Here is a 19,725-nt window from a genome sequence, read left to right as displayed (position 1 = left end):
CTTCTGCTTGAAGAGCTTTCTTCCGCTTTCCTCCACACCTGTGTGCTGGGACACCTATCTCATCAGTGCCCCTTGGTCATCTCTGTTTTTCCTGCTGTGATTTTTTGCAACTGGGTGTGGGCCAGGCTTGGTCTGGTGGGTGCTTGGGCMCAGGTGGGTTCCGCGTCCATTCCTGCTCAGCCACGTTCGTCCTCCCCAGCCCCTGTGGAGGGAGGAGGCTGGTGGGAGATGGCCAAGATCTCTCCTCTGCTGGAGCTCGCCGCGTGCCCTGCTCTGAGGAGAACTCTTACATTTTATGGACCATTTAGCTCCCCAGTGGTGATCCTAATTCGCTGCAGCCTGAATGTGCCCTTCCTGGTTGTTAAAAGGACCCCTGAAAAGGAGCTGCCCTCTGAGTCAGTGCTCTTCCATGCAGTTAATTGCAGGAGGGTTTTGCTTGAATATTTCCAAAGTCTCCCTGTGCTCAGAGCGTGAGTTAATGCCCACATCTCCCAGTGGCTGCAGGGAATGACCCTTGCGCGTGGCCATGGGCAGGCAGAGGAAGAGACACCATTTCTGTCTGGTGTATTTCAAACCTTGAATTGCTCCRGAGGAAGTCCACTTGCTTTCTGCATAGACATCAAGGGTGCTTTAAGGGCTAGCTGGCCAGGTATCTTGGTCTTTCATCTCAATATCCTTATATTGTGTGACACTTCAGGTGCCAAAATAGCTTCCATTCCTTGGGGGCCCAGGCGAGCTGCGCCCGGGAAAGGAGTGATTACCTTTGACTGACAAGTTAGCCCAAGGATGGATTGCTCTGGTTACCCAGCAGGTGTGAGATGGATGGATGGATGGGAGGTGGGTTGAGGGGAGGTTCTTGTCAAGTCTCTGTGGTGTGTGAGAAAAGAGGCAGCAAGGCACCAGGTTCTGTATTTCAGGTGCAAGGAAGCTGCCCAGCAGCTAAATGCCACATGAAATGTTACTGCCATGTGGAACACAGCAGTGTGGGAGAGCTCATGAGACTGATGGAGAAGAGACCAGCGTGGCTGGGTAACGTGCACGGGCGTGATACACTTAGGTTGGATCTTACCCCAAGGGTTGCCTTGCTTAGGAGCACAGAACCCAGGCAGGAGGAACTTGGGAAAAGAAATGGGAGCCTGCAAGGAGAGAACAAAAAGTCATCAATTGCCAAAGGTTTCTGCAGTCCTGGAGCAAGTTGTTGGTTTGAGTGGCTCTAAGCACCTTGGTCTTGCACCGGATTTACAGGTAAGATGAAATTAGGAGGGGGTTAGTAATTAATTCCTCTTGCTGTAACCAGGATGGTTGATGATTCAGTCTTGCCACTTCTCCTCAGAAGTTTCTTCAGAACCTGGTAAGGAYTCTGGTTATGAAACCCAAGAAGCAAAGAGGATCCCTGGGTGCCTGACAATTCCTTTTCTACGCCGGTTCATTCTTGCAGGCAGCCTCGGGCTGCCTGTCTCTTTGTTAAGGGAGTGACAGCAATGTGACACCGTGAAAATAATTACTAACAAATCACAGTGGTGACTGCAAACAGCTCGCTGTCTTCAGAGGCATGTCAGGGAGCATTAGAGCAGGGCCGCGGGAGCCGCGTAGCGGCTAGGGGATCTTTCTGTGCTCTGGGCTGAGAGGAGACGTTCAGAGACCTTTGGCACCCGCCACCCCCACATCATTCCCTTCTTGTTGGCTTTTTCTTTCTTTCTCTCCTGCCTTCCCTGCCTTCGCCATCAATAATTAAGACCGTTAATTACATAGAGAGCTCGGGAAAGCTGAGAATGGTGAGACCAGGCTTCTGCCTCCCCTGGTTTCAGCAACCAGCCACAAGGCAGCAGAGGAATTTCTGGTGGGCTGGCAGGGATGTACACATGCAAGTTGCATTTCCCATCTTGTAGCCCTTGTGTGCTGCTCTGGGCAGTGATAAACTTGGATCTGTGCTGCAGATAGTCGCAGAATAGCCCTTATTCTTGCAATCAGGAGCCCCCCATCTCCATGAACCTGAATGTGCAGAGCATCACAGCAAGTGCAAAATTGACTGGCATCTCCAGTCAATGTGGAAAAATGTGGAGTGAGAGGCTCTCCCAGATGAGGGAGGGATGATGGCAGTCAGCACGGCTGGAGCTCAAGGTGCCCATGGTCCTTGAGTGAATAAACAGCAGACAGGTCACAGGTGAAGAAGGCAGGGAGCAAACAGAGCAGCTGGGGAGCTGCTGCAGAGAGGAAGCCCTTGAACTGCTGTGGCCCTGTCGGAGCAGGGACTCTGCTGCGGAGCTCCATCGACAGGGCCTGTGAGGACCTCTGAAAGGGAGCTGTTCAGGAGAGGGTCTGCTCGGATGAGAACCAGGTGCCCACAGCTTTGGCTAGCCTGRTTTTAACTCTAGCAAGGAGGGGTGACTGGCAGCAGGGCTGTGCTGGCTAGAGCAGTGCAGTCATCTCGGTGAAACCTCTGCTCAGAGAGGCAGAGGAGGGACTGCAGTTCCCTGGGTTTTGGAAACGGGGCTTTCCTTGCTCTGTTCTGTATCTCCTTTTGGAGGGGAAGGCTGCTGGGACTTGCCTATGTTGCTGTAAGGCTCCCTCCAAGGGCAGGGTCTAAGAGAAATGCCGTTGGGAAGCYGGGAAGCAGCCGCAGCAGCAGCATGGCTTGAGGAGCTCTGGGCAGGAGCCCTGGGCAGGGGCCCTGGGCAGGTCTGGGTGGGCACGTGCAGGGGTGCCCCTCGCTGCGGTCGAGGTGCCCGCTGTGCCGCGCGGGGCTGTGCACGCAGTGGTGGCGCGGGGTGCKCGGGCTCCGCGAGCCGCCCTCCTCCCGTTACCCTGGGTACTCGAGTGGTTTCCTCGACTGTAAATAACGTGCCGGGAGCATCTCGCTCCGTGCAGAGCCCTGCTGCGGGGGGAGGGCCGCCCGCCGCCGCCGAGGGTGCCTCCTAGCAGCCCCTCTCCTCGCCTCATCCAATATTTATGTAGGGGCTGGGAGTCAGCGGCTCTGACCCGCGGGTCGTGCTGTTAAACAGCTCCCGCAGCCCCTGCATTCTAATTGCTGCACTTGTCCTTTGCTCCGGAGGCTTCGCCTCGGCTCGGGCGAAGCCGGCGCTAATGGCAGCCGGGGCTGGAGGAGGGAAGGACGGGCGCGTTTCCCCTCGCACACATCTCATTTGCAGCTCCCCCGAGCACCCGCGCGTCAAGCAGAATAGCTGTGCATGGTGGTGAGGTTTGTCTTTTGGCTGGCAGCGGCTTTCCTGTGGATTTAAGCTATCCAAGTGCTTCAGGGAAGCCCAGAGGATAAGGCTGGGAGCTCCTCGGTCGCTGGAGCTGCCGTCACTTTCCCTGGGCTGCTCTGCCGAGGGGCTTTGTCCTGCTTGGAGCTGCACGGCAGGTTTCTGTGAGGCCAGTGACCCGAGTGACCGCCCACGTCCCTCGTGCTGCCTTGGAGAGTTTGGAGGTCTCCTTTGTGACTGGAAAAGGGCTGTTTAGACCGGAGACTAATGGCCTTTAAGTGACATGATTGTGTTATGTTAAGCGTCTATAGGCTCCACCATTAGGCACTAAGCAGTTTATGACTCATAGCAGAGGAACCCTTGTCCTGCAGAGCTCATAAGCTAAATGGCCAGGACAGGCAAGGTATGGGAGAGGCAGCGTTTTCCTCCTGCATTTCCCTGCCAGTCTGAGGAAGAGCTGTGACAAAACACATCTAGAGTCCTCGAGCAGCGCCTTGCTCCTGCACACCGTGGAGTTTCTTGGGGAGAAATACTTTCCAATGAAAAGCTGAGTAGTGGGAGGAGAAGCACATTTAATATTGGTGCATTTTGGCTTGGAGGTGGCTTAGACGTGCTGCAGTGTGGGTGCATTCATTGCATCCGGTGTACTCCCTTAGCCAGTAAGTAATTACAGTTTCCTGAAGCAGGGATCTGCACATTGCCTCTTAAAGCAGCTAGGATGCAGAGCACCAGCTATTACCAGACTGGTGTCCATCTGAAAGACTTCATAGAGACCATATAGACAAAAGACACACTCTGCATTTGCAATCAGATCTCCTGCAGCATGAATCATAGCATGATTTAAATCAGGATCTCTAATCCAACACCTTGCACAAAGCAGAGCTAACTTCAAGCTTAAATCTCATTGCTTAGGGTCTTGTCCAGGTGAGTTTTGAATGTCTCCAGGGCTGGAGATTCCAGCACCTCCCTGTTGCTTTATTACTCACATGGGGAAGAGGTTTTTTCTTGGGTGTGATTGGAAGTTTACCTGCTGCAGCTTGTGACTTTCATCTAGAGCAGGCCTGTGTGGTAGCTGTACAAGCTATGCTAATAGTGTATGCTTATTAATAAGATGCTGCATAATGTTGCATTTAGTAAGCAGCTGGGCTGTCACAGCACGTTTGTGTGTAGAAATCCATTTTTAAGGTCTTTTCTTAGTGTCACATTCCCTTGCTCTCTCTGCCTTGGAAACCTTTCAGTTTCTCTTTCCTTTAGAGCATCCTGGTGTATTTCTGATAACAAAGGAAAAGACTTTCCAGTCCTCTTCACTATCCAGAAAGGGCTGGTGAGAGTGTTRTCTCTACCCCTGAATATTCCTTCAACAATTTGCAGGATTCACCATGGAAAAATTTCCAGCTTGTGTGCTGTGCTCCTAACCTTGGCTGAACTGTGGAGCCAGGTTTCCTGCACGGTTATTATGTTATATTATTTATAACAATCAAAGGGTCTGATTCTCACCAGCAACTTAGAATTATTCCAGATTTTGTCTCACGTGCCTAGCAGCAGAATCAGGCCCAGTAAATAGAGCCATGAATCTTTTTAAGAGAAGCTGTTAAGTAGTAGCACATAGATTTATTGTAGCATCATGTGTGTGCAATTGTTGATGAACGTCTTCTCCRGGAGGCTGAATACCTGCTGTGTTACAGCCTTGCTTTTAATGTTGAGATAGCATCTCTGCCAGCATCGAGCTGACGCGCAGACGGATACCAGCAAAAAGGGCCAGATCTCGCCTGGTGTTAAACACCTTCATGTTTCATTAAGGTTGATGGCAGTGGAAGGCACACGGTGCTTTGCAGGACAAATGAGGGGCTCCTAGAGCCRCTCGCACTGCATGCTTTGGCAGCAGAATAATTTTCCTAGGGTATGCATAGCTCTGCTCGCATTCTGGGGTCAATAGACTTTGCTACTCCCCAGCTAGCGGCTTGAGGAGCACAGATGTTGGGGTTCTTCCAAATTCACGAGTACCCAACAAAACCTAGGGAAGCACGATCCCACTGTAGGATCATGCTTGATGGGTGGATCGGCAGGGTGGGAGCTGAGCTCTTGGTGCTGCTGTGAGTGCCAGGTGTGCAGGCKTTGCTGGTTGAGCTTCCCCAGCAGCAGCCGTCCTGCTGCAAGGAGAAGGCYGTGCTGTCCAGAATGGGGCTGGCAGAGAAAGGAGGAAGGTCTGAGAGYGCAGGTACCAGCCTCGCTCCTTAGGCCTGGCTTTGCTGGCCTCATTACCCTAATCCAATTAAAGATGGAGGGAAACCGATCACACACACTCCAGTGACTGGGTTTGTGTGGYGACTGCTTCCCTTGCTGGGCAGTTGGAGTGACCCTCGTTATCTTGTGCTTCACCACGTGTCCCCAGGCCCTGCAGACCCACTGGTGTCTCCACATGCCTTGGTGTGTGTGCTCCGCTCCTGCATCGTGACTCTTTTATTACTAATGGAGCATGGATGCATTTTAGCTGCTGGTCAGCCCTCATTAATATCCGGAGATGACAGGTTGACATTTGGAAGGAAGACTTGCATTGACCTTCATGTTGTGCATCGGTGCGGTTGCCATGAGGTGCCCCGCACTGGATGTGTCTTCCTGCCGCTGCCTGGGGAATGTGATCCCGTTAGCAGAGGCACCCGCCGCTCTGTAACCCTTTGCTGCTGTCGGTGACACAGCCCGGGTGTTCGTGTGTCCCGTGCATCCACCTGCCCGTCCCAAGGGCTGTTCCCTGCTCCAGGGAAAGGGCTGTGGGGTGCTGGGCGTGTGGCTCCTGGGGAGTGTTCCTGGTATCACAGTGGTGCTCTGCCGCTTGGCTGCTGGGAGCAAGGAAGCTCCTTGGTAGGACTGAGAGGAGCAGGGAGCGCTGYGGCTCCGCGGGGAGGCCCTGCGCTCCTGCCCCCTTGCCTGGCACCGCTCGCGGGTGAAGCTGGGGAGCCGACACTGCCCAGGAGCACCCAGTGCTGCCGCTCAGACGCCTCCCCTGGACCCGTCCCAGCCCCTCAGCAGTCACATTTATCAACGGAGGGGCTTTGAAAAGAGGCAAGCGGCTCCGCGGAGCCCGGGCTGCCGCTCCTCTTCTCGCCAGCCCGTCTGAGGCAATGGCTGCTCGGGTTGAAATTCATTAGTGTTTCCTGACAGGCGGTGGAGACTCACTCTGTCTGTTCCCACTTCCCTGCTCTCATGTCCCTGCTTCATGCACGCTGGTATTTAGAACTGATGTGCTGCTCCTGGGCTTGCTGCACTGTGACAAGTTTGGGGGTGGCTGAGAGAACTGAGAGGGCGGCAGGGAAGCAAAGAGGGAGGTGGGAGGGAGGGAGGGAGGGAGAAGGGACCTGTCTCGGGGCTTGTATGAAAGCCCAGGGCTTTTCAGACTCTCTCCAAAAGCYGAGTCTTTCCACAGGATTGCTGCTTGCGGGTTTGGAGTACAGCCCCCGCGGGATAGTTTGGTGTATGGGAGAGGGAAGGAGTCTCAGGTGTGCAGGCTCCTGGGGGGCTCCTGCAGTGGGAGGCAAAAGGGAGGGGGCTCCTTTGGTCCCTGGGTCTGTGGGTTGGAACAGGGTGTCAGAGAGTGATTGAAGGCTTGAGCCGTCTGTCCTTCACTTTGGAAGGGAACGTGGTGGGACACTGGCTGCGCACTTGCCTTCCTGCACTGCTGGGTGGCTTCAGCACCCTCATTGCCGTGGATTCATCCTGGGTTCCCCAGATCCTCACTTTCTACTTTCTTGAGCAACCTCCCAGTTCCCTGTGGTGACAGGTTGTGCCTCAGAGCATGGGCAGCTGCCCCGCGCAGGCCTGGGCCCCAGGGATTTGCTCTCCAAGGCTCTCCTGGGGGACTCCCGTGGGCCTGTCCTTTGGAGAGGAAGGCTGGGTGACTGCACGGGGCTGAAACGGCATCTGGGGTGTCGCAGTGGCCAGGGGGGTGGCTGGGCGTGTGGGTGAAACCTGCTGCTGTGGATCAGTTTGGGCTGTCCCCTCAGCAGAGCGTGGGTTTAACTAAACCGCTTTAAATTCCTGCCTTTCCTTCAGCCGATGCAGGATTCAGAGCTGACTGACGTGAGTTTGCCTTCCGCAGCTCTGTTTCTCTGATAAAGCATCTCGTGTGCCTCAGCATGTGGGTGTTCCTCCCTTGCCAGCTTCCTGTGCTAGGAGAAGGCATCCAAGCTTTCTTCAGCTTTCCAGAGTCTCCAGAGAAATTGCTCCCTCTTCGTCTGATAGGAGAGCACCTGGCAGAGATCCTGCTCTGGCTCCCTGTGCCGAGGGACCGTTCAGGCCCTGCTTGCCTAGCGGTGCAGGGCTGGGAGGCATCTCCAGCTCTTTCCATGGGCTCCCACCTTGTGGCTCCTGCTGTTGCTGCATCCATATGGCTGTGCCACCCTCCTCCAGCCACGGAGAGGATGCGACTGGGTTTCCAGGGTGGGAGGCTGTGGAAAGGGGCTGGRGGTGCCCACCCTCTCCTTGACGGCCCAGTGCTGTGGGGTTGGCCRGGGCACAATCAAAATGTATCTGTATCTATTACAACTCAAGATCTCTAGTACCTGCCTTCTTTTTCTGAAGGCTGAGACCAGGTCTATGAATATCAAGATTTAATGTCTCTTTATCTTTCCTGAAGAGGGACTTGTTCTGTTAACCAGCTCGATATCAGTACATGCAGTGGGGAGAAAGTGGCCCAATTTCTTTGTCTGCTGACACTCTGAACCCAGAAGCAGATGGACATTAACCAGCTCTGATTAGTTGGGAGAATCAGGCATTAATTTTTTATACACCAGGACCACCTGAGTGATGGAAATCAATTATGGCTGTCCCTCCCCCTTCCATATTAATGGGGTTGCTCCGAGCTGAGATGGAGGGACCTGTTGAAATGAGAAACCCCCATTTCTTAACTTGACCCCCTGGATAATTAGGGTTAAATTGATATGCTATCGCGCTGGTGACACATTTTATCTGCCTCTGTTTGTACAAGAGGATACAATAGTGGAGGAAGGACCAATTTGTGCCCTGCTCTAGCTAACCAGCCCGAGATAAAAGGTGTCACTAGTACGATAACGTTCTCGCCTCACGCTCCTTTATTGTTGCTCAATTTGCCTTTTTTTTTTTTTTAATCCCATTCTTTCTTTCTTTCAATACCCTTGGTCATATTTTAACTCCATGCCATCGCATAATGATGCCGTGCTAAATGTGTGTGGAGATAGGCAACTCTGGCTGACAGCCTTCCCTGATAACCGAATTCCAGCCCATCCATCACTAGGCTGCTCTCCTTAACTTAAGGGAAGTGATAACTAAAGCAGGGCCGTTTATCACCGCCGAGCTGTGCGCGTCTTAGCGGCTTKGAGAGCGCTGCCTCCAACGGGAGAAATGCAGCCATGTGACCTCGCCTCCTATTTGCATCTCGTTCATCTCCAAGGCCCATTTCCCCTGCCGCCGACGGAGGAGCGGGGCTGCCTGGAAAATGGAGCCCGGGGTGATGGAGCCCTCTGAGAACGGTGCGTAGCTGTCGCTGCCGACCGCAGTCCCAGGAGAGTCCGAAGGGACGCGGGTTTTGCGGGCGGAGGTTGTGTGCTGCCATCTCTGCTGCGGAAAGGACACACGGTGCCAAAGCTGCCCTGGGAGGCTGGAAAGCCCCACAGTGTTTTGAGTTCCCCTGTACCAGCTGCAGGCATCGCTGAAGCACGGCTGCAGGGGTGCTTGGAGAGCCACCTTCCTTCCCACAGAAGTGGGAGCTCCCCTGTTTGGGAGACCCAGGCCACAAGCTGGAAGGGTCCCGGGATGTTGCTGAAGGGCCACTCACTCTTTTTTCCCCTACCAGAGAGAGGGCCAGATCTGGAGTCTTTGCTCAAAGCTTTCCCCCGTGATAGAGGTTAAATTCTGCCGAAGTGAGGAGCCTTACGGCTAYGAAGAGCACATTTCCCCGCGAGCTGCTCCAGTGAGTGGTGACCCTGGTAAACAGAGATACTTCTGTAAGGGCCTATGYAGTTTTGTTGCCAATGGGAAGAGCCCTGTTTCCTCCACCTTGGGAAAGACCTTGGAGAACCTCCTTCCTGCTCAAACAGGTCTGGAATTGTGCAGGTACAAGCCTTGGAGCTGAGGAAGAGGCTGCAGAGATGTGTGTTCCTTCCCATGGCCGCACAGAGACCCGATTTGTGTGCAGTGAGAGCCCCAGTGCCTGTGTGTGCTCGGCGTGTTGTGCACCCAGGGTGGACCACAACCGTAGGACCTTCCTTCACTAAACACAGGCTCACAGAGGGGCTGTTTTTCACCTCAAGGAATGGAAAGGTGCATTTCAGCTGTGCTCCTGCTGCAGGGAGCCCATCCAGGCTGCAGCACATGTGCAGATATTCCAGTGCTCAACAGCTTCCCTGGGAAGTGTTTCCGGTGCTAACGTGAAACGAGGGGAGCACGGGTGCGGAGGGGGAAGGGAATGTCCCGAGGTCACAGCTCCACAGACAGCTTCTGGTGTCGTCTTGCAAAAATGGGTCATTCATTTAGTTGACATATTTATTTGGAACATTTATTTTCTCCAATTAAAGATCCCCGGTGCGGTGCCCAAGGCGTGCTCCCGTGAGTCTCAGGGTGGAAGCAGAGCCAGGCTCTCCTGGTTCCCGGGCCGTTGGTCCCACAGGGATGGAAGCAGTTTAGATGTCGTTCATTGTGCTGGTGAGGTTAGTTGTCAATTTGTTGGACTAACAAGAATGATGCTGTACTYGCTTGTCCTGGGCCCTGTCCAAATGGTAGGTGAGACTATTAATATCTCTCTAATTGGAGCTACACAGAGACCTATATTAATGAAGTTTATTATTGATGAAGTTATTGAAGTTGGGAGGAGACTCCCCCACTTGCAGTAACAACCCTTTTGTAAACTCCTGTCGTGATCCTCTCTAGCCAAATGCGAGTGGTCTAAGAGGTCGAGCTGATCATATGGTGATATTAAACTGTTCATTTGTTTCAGATGATGCCTTTTCCTTTTGATCTTTTTCTTTTCGGCACTAGTAGAAAGCAGCTTCCCTAGTGGATTAGCTTTGTTAGGACACTGGTTGGGGCTGGTAAGGTCTGTTCAGCTCTGGGATGTCATGGACATATGTGTAATGGCTGGAAAATGCGTGGGTCAGGCTTGGTTTTATGTGGCAGCTCCCTTATGCATTTGCAGGGAGTGACTCCAGGTGGTTTATTTCAGAGGGATGGGGCCAGCCTCACATGGCCATGCCCAGGGAGGGGAACATGCTGTCACACCACACTCTGCAAACTGTCTCAGTCCTGTTTGCAAGCTCCTTCTCTTGCCAGGCTTCCTCCTTGCAGAGGTTCCTCTGGAGCTCGATACAGGTGTCTTTGTATGAGTTAAATTATCACTCCTAAATGATGCTGTGTGCTTCTGTTCGGGATCATGCATTTGGTTTTGGCACAGAGAGTCTATTCTTTCCTTAATCTAAGTAGGGCTGTCATTGAGAGCTGGCTCTGTGGGCTGCATAACTCTGCGTGTATTTCTTGACTTCTTTTTCTTTCCACTAAAGTGGAGGCAGAACCAAAGCAGGACTCTTCCTTGAGTACTGCAGTACTTCTCATCTCCCTTGACAAGCAGAACTGCTTATAGATGTGAAGAGGTGCTGCCCTGTTGAGGGGGGCTTGGAGCTGAGCTCAGCGTTATGCATGGGTGCTGCAGGTGAAGCCTGGCTCAAGGCTGGGTTTGTGCTTACACCGGAGCAAAGCTTTCCTGAATTGCAGCCTTAAAGCTGAACCCTGTCTGGATTATCCACTCTTCTAGTTACACAAAGAGGGAGATTTTGCCTGGGACGGGGTCTGTGCTGGCATGTTTGGCCAGGTGATGCTGGCACAGCTCTTCCTTTCTTCCCTGCGAAGTCTCCCTGAAAGCCCCAAAATGTCCAAGGAAGCTGTGAGGTTGCCACCCTCCAGTTTCAAAGGCCAATTCCTGGGCTTGTGCCTTTTAACACAGACAATACAACCAGGTCTAATTTAGTCATTTATTTAGTTGACATATTTATTTGGGATGTTCCTTTCCTTCAGTTAAAGATCTCGTGCCCAGTGCCCCAGGCATGCTCGGCAGTACATGAACGAACGAGATCCATCAATTACTCTTGATCAGATCAAACTGGCTGGGGAAGACTCCCATAACTCCTCTGCCAGCACTGGCTCCACTGGAGCATTTCTGCTCGTCTCCTGACAGAGAGACGTTGCACAGCTACCCTGCAAATACCCTGGGGCTGGGGGAGAAGCAGCTTCAAAATCCAGGGCTCCTCTTGTCCTTTTGGGCAGCCCTCCTCCTTTTTCAATAGAAATTTATTTTGCAAGCCCTGTTTTGCTTGCTTGCTGTAGGAGGAGAGGTTTAATGCGTGCTGACAACTCTGAATGCTGGCGCTCTCAGCCTTACTGAGACACCAAGCTGCTTCTGGCTTCTTCAGAGCGCGGCTGCCCTCCTCTTCTCAGCAGCTGCTTGGAAAGCAGCCTCTGCTTTCTAAGCACCCTCAAAAAAATGGTGTTTCTGCAGCATTGCCACTCAAAAATGGGTGCATTGCCACCTTCCTTCCCTCATGTCTCACTCAGCATTTTATACATGATGGCCAAATGAAAAAGCAACAAGATATCTCAGGTGAATTGCTCTGTTGTGTCCTGGGTCAATCCTTGTGTCTGCCTGGTGAGCAGGAGGGTTTTGCAGGGGGTTATGATGGGTTAGGGACAGTTTGGATGCTCTGGTCCTGTTACAAGCTGGCTGCCGGGGAGGGCGACTCCACGCTGTTGTAACACACGGTCCCCATTTAAATATTCAGCCTCCAGGAAGGTGTCCAGCAGCCTGGAGGGAGCTGGATGTGCCTAAGATTTCGGCCAAGTTTTGTGTTTGTGGATTTTTTGGCTTTGCCAAGAGCTGAGGATCCCTCTGATGCGCAGCATGTTGCCGCACTCTCAGGGTCTCTTCCATCTCGACACCACATGCGCTTAATAAAACAGTTTGTGTTGTCAGGACACAGTAATTGAATCAAACCTGCTCTCTCTTCTCTCTTACAGGTTACCAGGACAATGCCAGTACTTAGGGCTGCCGGTTGCTGATTACTTCAAACAGTGGATTAATCTGAAAAAGGTACTTTTGTGCAAACTGCAATGGTCCCCATTTCCCTCTCCCCCCSTCCTCTTTCTCTTTTCCTTTCCTCTTTAAGGAGGTGTCTAATAACTACTGCTGTTTTGCATTGAAATGAGTTATTTTCTCAGAAGCCGGGCTGAGAGAGTCCTCTGGCTCCCTATTGTATCTCCTCTAATAGAGTCTTCCTGTACCTGATGGGATGAGTTCTGCAGCTGGGGAGAATCCCATTGTGGCCAGCACAGTGCGGTGTCTCGGCACAATAGCAGGACGCTGTGAGGCCCCTCTTCAGCAAAGGCTATGTTGTCCCTGTCTTGCTGACTCTCCGTTTTCCAGCAGTTTAAGGCTCTGAGGAGTACAGTTCCCTTCGCATTGAATTCTGCTTGGAAAACACCTGGAATTACCCCAGGTTAAAAGCCAGCGTTTCCCCTTATGCTGTGGAGAAAGGGAACGGTCTCAGCAATACTTCCACCTGGGGAACCTGTGTTGGCTTTGCAAAAGATTCTTTGCACTTTGCTGCATCTCATTGTGCCCTGCACCATCTCTCGCTGGCTCTAGAGCAGCCTGCCATGTGTCCAGCAGCTCTCCTGGCTCCATCTGCACTGAAAGTTGTGGTGATGCCCTAAATGGCAAGAAAATACAACTAGCAGCACTGCAAACAGTGACACTGTGGGGCCCTGGGAACTGTGTGTGGGAGAAATGGGGGTGGCCCTTCTGGCTAAGCCTCTGCATGAGTATGGATCCCCTCCCCCAGCCAATTTAATGGTTTGTTTGAGTTTCTGCACCTTTTCCTGATAATTAGGAGGGTCTTGGGAAGTGATATTTGCTTATAAACAAGTCCTTGTACTTGTGGGCTTTTCTGTTGTTCTTTTATTTGTGTATTGTTTTAAATGGAAACATGAGTGACGCGCCGAGCGGCCGCAGAAGGACAATTTGCATGATCYGTTCCGTCAAATAGGGTAGAACGTGCAGCTAACAAGGGCTGCTGGCAGCACATTCCCCACTGAACTTGTCAAGGGGTCTTGTATTTCCCTGCTGTCAGAGCAAATCTTTTGGCTGATTGCTGGTCCTTGGTAAATGAAATCTGAAGGCACATTGGGGCATTCTGCAGTTCAGTGACCATTAATGATCGCCATTTGAAGTTCACTAAACTTCTGGTGAATGGATAGCAGCTATATAACCAGCAGGTTGATGGCTGCAAAATAATAATAATAATAATAAAAAATCCCCATGTACCTTGGTGTTTACTAAGAAGTAGGTTGATCCAACCGTGTTTTTCCTCCTGGCCCCAGGATGAATGGGCTCGTTCCTGTAGTTCTTGGATTTAGCATGTTGGGAGCTGGGATTTGTCATAATACAGTTAGGCAGATAGGCAAGGGGCTGCTTTTCAAGACTAATATTTGTGTGTGGTGCATCAGCAACTAGTGTGGGATTAATTTGAGGGCTGGGGAGCATCAGTGAAGGACCAAGGGCTGAAGTGGGAAGAGGAGGAGACCTCTTCCTACTGTGATGAAGAGCTGCCTGCCTTGGGGTGAGGAGCTCTCACCCTGCAGTGAGGAGCTCCCTCTGCCACTTGCTGCCCCCTGTCTGGGGATGCTTGTGGGGGAGCTGCCTGTGCATTTTTATGAGAGAGGATTTCCAGCCTAGATGAATAATTGTGAGCAGTGAGACTCAGTGAGGTCTCAGTCCCTCTTGACTTTTGATCTACTAGTATGAGACAAATCAGAATGGACAGGTAAAGAGCCCTCCTGCTCTTCCCATCATAGCTCAGACATCCCCTTTTCCCCTCCCTCTGGCAAATTCCATGCTTAGAAATACCTCCCAGGTTGAGTCTGCCTCTGACCTGATCCATGAAGGTGTTGGGCTCTGTGTGAAGCTGCTCATTTCTGGGTCATGGCTAATGGCAGAGGCTTGGGTTGTTCTGATGTAAGAAAAGAGTTTATTTGATATTTAAATGGTGTGTCTGATGAGAGCAATATCCTGCAGAATAGTAGCCCCATCAAAGAGTGGGACTGTGTGCTGGAAGAAACACGGGATCATTCCTACACAGGGAAGGCAGCAGGGAGGAGGCTTGTGTTTGTGCACTGTGTGTAGTGCATCGGTAGCAAGATACGCTCCAGATTCCCCTTCCCCATGCACAGCCCTTAGCTCTCCTTTTTTATTATATCTTATGTAATTTAAAGAAACTGTTCTTATCTGCACTGCCTCTGCTAGAGAACCCCTAGAGCTAAGCAGTCCCTGGAGATTATGAGAGCCATTCTCGGGCTTCCTTGTCTGATGAACTCATTCCCTTGTCATGTCTGTACTGCGGGAACGGTGCAGACAAACACCCTTTGTCCTCAACCTCCTTCTGAATTTCCACAACTTGCCTCCTGTGCAGGCTGAATACCAGCATCCCAGGTCCCTGCTGGTCACCACTGCTGGAGTGCCCTGGAAAACCTGTCTGGATTGATGTGGTGGTGGTGGGGAGCTCCACACCTGACTTGGTTGCTCTGGGTGCTGATGGTGGCCACCAGTATGTTGGGATCTGTGAAGGAGCCTCCCAGGGATGATGAAAGGATAAAATGCACTTGGCAGAGTTTGTGGAAGTTTTACCTTGCCCATGCCCCCGCCTGCTAATGCAGCCTTTCCATCAAGCCTGATTGGTGCTTGCTGACATTTTTAATGTCACTGAGCGATCTTGTATCTCTAGTGAACTGTCAGCATGGAGCTGTCTTGGGGCAGGGAGTTTATCATGTTCTTCACTTYGATTAGCTGAGCATCCTGGGAGGGCTTTGCAGAGCGGAGGAAGCTGGATTTGAATGCGGAGCATCTCAGATATCCCCCTAAACCATCCCAACGGAGAGTCACCATCCCGTCTGCCACTTTGCCTGGTGTGCCTGTCGTGTAGATGAGCAAGAATGCTGTAGGGTTAGGGCTGAGGTGCAGGACCAGAGCTGTGTGCTCTTTGCTGGGTGCTCAGGACTGCAATAGCAGAGTGCTTAATGCCTGGAGAGAGGGGCAGCAGTGGAGCAAAGCGTGCAGAAAGCAAGCGGCTGTGGGCAGGATTTAGGAGGCTAAGAAAGCTGCTGCAACTAACAAGCTAGAACCGAGCTCCTGCCCCACGAGTATTGCCTGGTAGCCGGGGTAAAATCTTTAGTGCTTAGTCTGAAACAAGGATCAGCTCTTGTTCATGCTTCCTTTGCTCTTTCGGGAGCCCCTGTGGTTTGTYTTTCCAGCTCCTGCTTGGGTTAGCGATGGAGTCGGTGAAGCTGAATGTCCCCTCCCTGAGCAGCTCCTCGCAGGAGCGTCGGAGCCAGCGCTGTGCTGGGCTGAGGTTGTGTCTCCTGGGCAGCCYGGAGCTTGGGAGTGAAGCACAGTGGCCTCTGGAAGCACCAGCACTGCTGTGTTTGGAAGCGCATCCCAGACCTGGGTGTAGTTTGTTGGAGGGAGGAGGAACTGAGTAGAAGGAGAGGGATGTAGGTAGGTTTTGACACCAGAGTATCTGCTTATGATTAATATGTGGAGGTAAAAAAAAAAAAAAAAAACAACAAAAAAAAAACACGAGAAAGGTGATGAAGAGAGCAAAACAAAGCTCTGTTCAGTCAGGATCCCTTTTCTACAGAGGGCAGTGGCAGGTGCTTGAAGGGTATAACAGAGAGCAGGGTTGGAGTCGGCTTATTCAGTTACAGGTTCCCAACAGTCCTCTCTGCAAGGGGTTTGGGCTGGAGGCYGCATCGGGACCACTGGGTCTGTCACCCACCAAGTTTACCATRTATGTCTACCAAAACTTCTTAGTCCCTTTTTGGATCTGTTCATGCGTTTGTTTTTTACAGCATCCTACAGCAATGAGTTTTGCTATTAAATTATGCATAAAAATTTATTCTTTTTGGGCACGTGTTGTGTGAAGAAGCATGCCCTTTTGTTTCTTTTAAGCCTATGGTGTGATTGTTTTCTTGGGCCTAGATCTTATATTGTGAGAAAAAGCAAGTAAATGTTCCCAGTCCTCATGTGCTGCTCTTGATTTCATAGACCTGGCCAGTTCTTGCTTAGTTGTCTCTTTTGCAGTGCAGGCTGACTGCTGTGTGAGAGCTGGAGCAAAAGCGCTTTGCCAGTCCCGCGACTCTGRAACCAGGTTACAGAAACTATTGCGTTTTAACACTGCATCTGCCACYCTTATCTTCAGCTTCTTCTCTGGACATGATAAGGTGTTTTACGTGACCAGTAGAAGTGTTTTATTCCTTCTTTTTAAGAGATATTATATTTACTTTTTAAAAAGGGTAATCGCCCTTTGAGCCTCCAGAGCTGTCATAGAGCTGCCCCTTTCTCAGGACAACTGTCCTTACGACAGCTTGTTCACCTGTTCCCAGCAGGTAGCCTGACCTGAGGGACAGTAATAGTGGGTGATTCCGAAGAGACTGGCAGCTATTCCAGGATTGCTCTTCTCTTGAAGTCCGAGAAGATTTGTTATTTTCCTCTGTAACTTTAATGCCTTTCTCTCAAGGTTCAGTTTGGCTTGCTCTAATGAAGATGAAGGTTCCTACTTGATCCATGCAAGGGCTGTAATATGTTCTGGGTGGACGTGACAGTTATAGGTGACCATGTAGCAGGTGGCATTGCAGTGCGAGGTAGGAGGTTGCTGTGTCTGTCGSAGCCTGGGCTTCTCCGGAGGGTTTCTGTCACCTTGCCCTGGTGTAGCTGGCCTGGTGCTCTTTTTGTCCCCGAGGCTGCGTGTGTAGTTGCTCCTGGCTTGGTCACTTTACAGGGAGCGGGTGCTGGAAAAAGCTGCAACAGAGGCTAGGGGTAAGGAGTGCAAATGGGTATAGATATATCAGGAGAGGGGAAGAGTTTAAGAGGGTTTTATCTCATATAGTCCTTGGTGCTGACATAGTGTTGTTTTGCACATCACTGTGTGATTGCAGCTGTGTGCTTCTGCTTTACCCTCTTCAAGTCCCAACCAGTCATCCAAGTGATCCTGGCAATCACTGTTCATAAAACAATGGAAAACTATTTGGAAAAGAAGCTGTTCGGGGTAGTGATTGGCACATGAAAGGCCAGTGTTGAATGAGCGTGGTGGATGAATGGAGCTGTCCTCCTCGGGGCATCACGGAGCAGAAGTGACAGAGCCTGCGGGAGCACAGTGTGGCCGTGCTGGGGGAAGCCTTTTCTAGACCCAGCTTTTCCTGATCTGTGGGTATTCATAGCCTGGAAGCAAACTGTTAATACATATGCACAAATGTTTTAAGGTCACCTACTCATTTTGTGAAATAAGACGGAGGAGGCATGTAATGGGATGTTTTTGTTAATATTTGGCAACTAGAAGCAAACACATCCTAAACAAATAAAGATTTGCTAACAGCTTTTTGTCTCTCCTCTGAATTAACAATTCTTTCTGCCTTTGCTATGGGAGGAGGGGAGCAGTTTTCAGGCACTTGGTGTAGAAAGTGTCTTGAGTGCTTTGGACAAAGCACATTGAAATGGATGCAATTGAGAAATGGTTTGGGATTTTTTTGACTGGGTTTCCTGGAAGTTGCTTTCATGAGGTCTAACCTCTCAAGGACTTACCATGATTACTATCAATGACTCACTTATTCAGTTACTGGCTATAGAGATGCTGCAGTGGATTGTATGGTCAGATGACTGAAAAAGGACTCCTCGGGCAGAGAGCTTCACAACCCTAGCGTTAAGCACAGCAGATGTGGCCACCTAACTGCGGACAGATGCTTATGAGCTTGTTGGACACCCTGTCACCTTCTCGTTTCTGAAACTGTGCTGGGAGCCAACCCTGGGCCCCTTGTCCCAGCTCTGCAGCTCCTGACTCTGGGCAACCTCTCCGGGAAGGTAGCAGTAACAGAGGGTTGTGGAAGGAAACAGAAGGAAGAACAACCCTAAAGTTAAGGGCAGAACAACTAGGTTTTCCTCATAGATGAGGAAAGAAAAGTGTCCATGCAATGACAATGGCTTATAACTGGAAAAAAATATGGAATAATTGCTTATAGCAGCATAATAACAGTGATTAAGAAATACTTTTATGCTGTGTTTATGGAAAGGCAGAGGATGTTGCATCACTGAGCAAAATGTTTTCTTGTCGCAACATTATTTGGTGATGAAGTGAAGTGACAGCTTTACATTGGCATTCTGCAGAACTGGCTTCCAGGGGGTTTAAAAGAGCTGGCAGAGAAGCCCTGGACGCTAATGTTGCTTTTAATAAGTCTTTGAACATGGGGTTAGTTCTAGAGGACTGGAAGAAAGCTAATGTTGTACCAGTAATTTAGAAGGGCAAATGGGATGACCGATGAAGTAATTATAGCCCTATCAGCTTGACATTAATTCTGGGCAAAGTAATGAAAAGCCAGATATCATAGTTGATTAATAAAGAATGAAAAGAGGGTAATATAATGCCAATCAATGTGAATTTATGGAAACTAGATCTTTTTCAAACTAACTTGATATTTTTTTTATGAGACTACATGTTTGGTTGATAAAGGTAACCATGTCAATGTAATATACTTGTGGAAGGCATTTGACTTGGTACCTTATGACATTTTGATTAAGAAACAAGAGTGATACAAAATCAACATGGCACACATTACATTGATTAAGAACGAGTAAACTGACAGCTCCTAGCATTTAATTGTAAGTGGGTAATCATCATGGAGTGCATGTCTTCCTAGTGGGGTCCCGTAGGGATCTGTTTCTCAGACCTCTTGTATTTAGCACTTTTATCAATGCCCTGAAAGAAAACATAAAAATCATTTTTGATAAAGTGTGCAGATACTGCACCCAGAAGACTGTTGCTGTTGGGTTTATAAACAGGGAAGAGCGAGCGGGAGCAGAGGGGCTGGATCATCTCTTTGTTTGGGTCCAGTTTGACCTGTGTGGGGTCCTGTCTCTCTCCGGAGTCTCTGCATCCCAGTGGGTTCTGGAAACTTGGAGGCTGTTGACTAGAACTGTGAAGATCCACCAGAGGACTCAGCATACAGTAAAGAAGACCCTGGATGCTGCTTGTATTACCAGAGAGAAGGGTAAGGTGACGTGACTGTAGTCCCTCACTATCTAAAKGGAGAACCAAGGGGCCATGAGCAGCTCCTTTAGTCCAACCAGCAAGAGCATCAGCAGCTCTGGTGCCTGGGAGCTGAAGCGAGAGGAATCAGGTGCAGGTTTTGCACCAAGGGAGCAACTTAGCGCGGGCTGTGGCGACTTCCCACACTCGGGATGGAAGGCCCTTCCTGGAAAGCCCCGCTCTGCTTCAAGCGGCGATTGATCAGGGGCGGCCTGGTGGCCTCTGCGGGGAGGTCAGGGCAGCCCATGGCGGCGGTGGCGGCTCCTCGTGCCCTCAGCGTCTCTGTCTGCCTCATTCCCTTGCGGGGCGAGCACCTTCAAGCATGGCCGGGAGCACACAAACCCCGTGTTTGGGCCTGGCTCGGGCCTGGGAGCGCA

The 19,725-nt window shown here is 50.9% G+C and overlaps 1 protein-coding gene across 1 annotated transcript in view; it reads left to right on the top strand.

Annotated features, from left to right (window-relative positions):
* Positions 1-19,725, top strand: part of ERI3 (ERI1 exoribonuclease family member 3) — a 114,903-nt gene that overhangs the window by 30,194 nt on the left and 64,984 nt on the right. Inside the window, exon 5 of the mRNA XM_026033384.1 lies at positions 12,237-12,309. Coding sequence (XP_025889169.1) covers positions 12,237-12,309 — 73 coding nt within the window. The remainder of the gene's footprint in view (positions 1-12,236; positions 12,310-19,725) is intronic.

The sequence above is a fragment of the Nothoprocta perdicaria genome, unplaced genomic scaffold (assembly GCF_003342845.1).
Source record: "Nothoprocta perdicaria isolate Ctin4 unplaced genomic scaffold, notPer1 scaffold_0, whole genome shotgun sequence".
Taxonomy (NCBI): Eukaryota; Metazoa; Chordata; class Aves; order Tinamiformes; family Tinamidae; genus Nothoprocta; species Nothoprocta perdicaria.
This window is presented reverse-complemented; position numbering and strand designations above follow the sequence as displayed.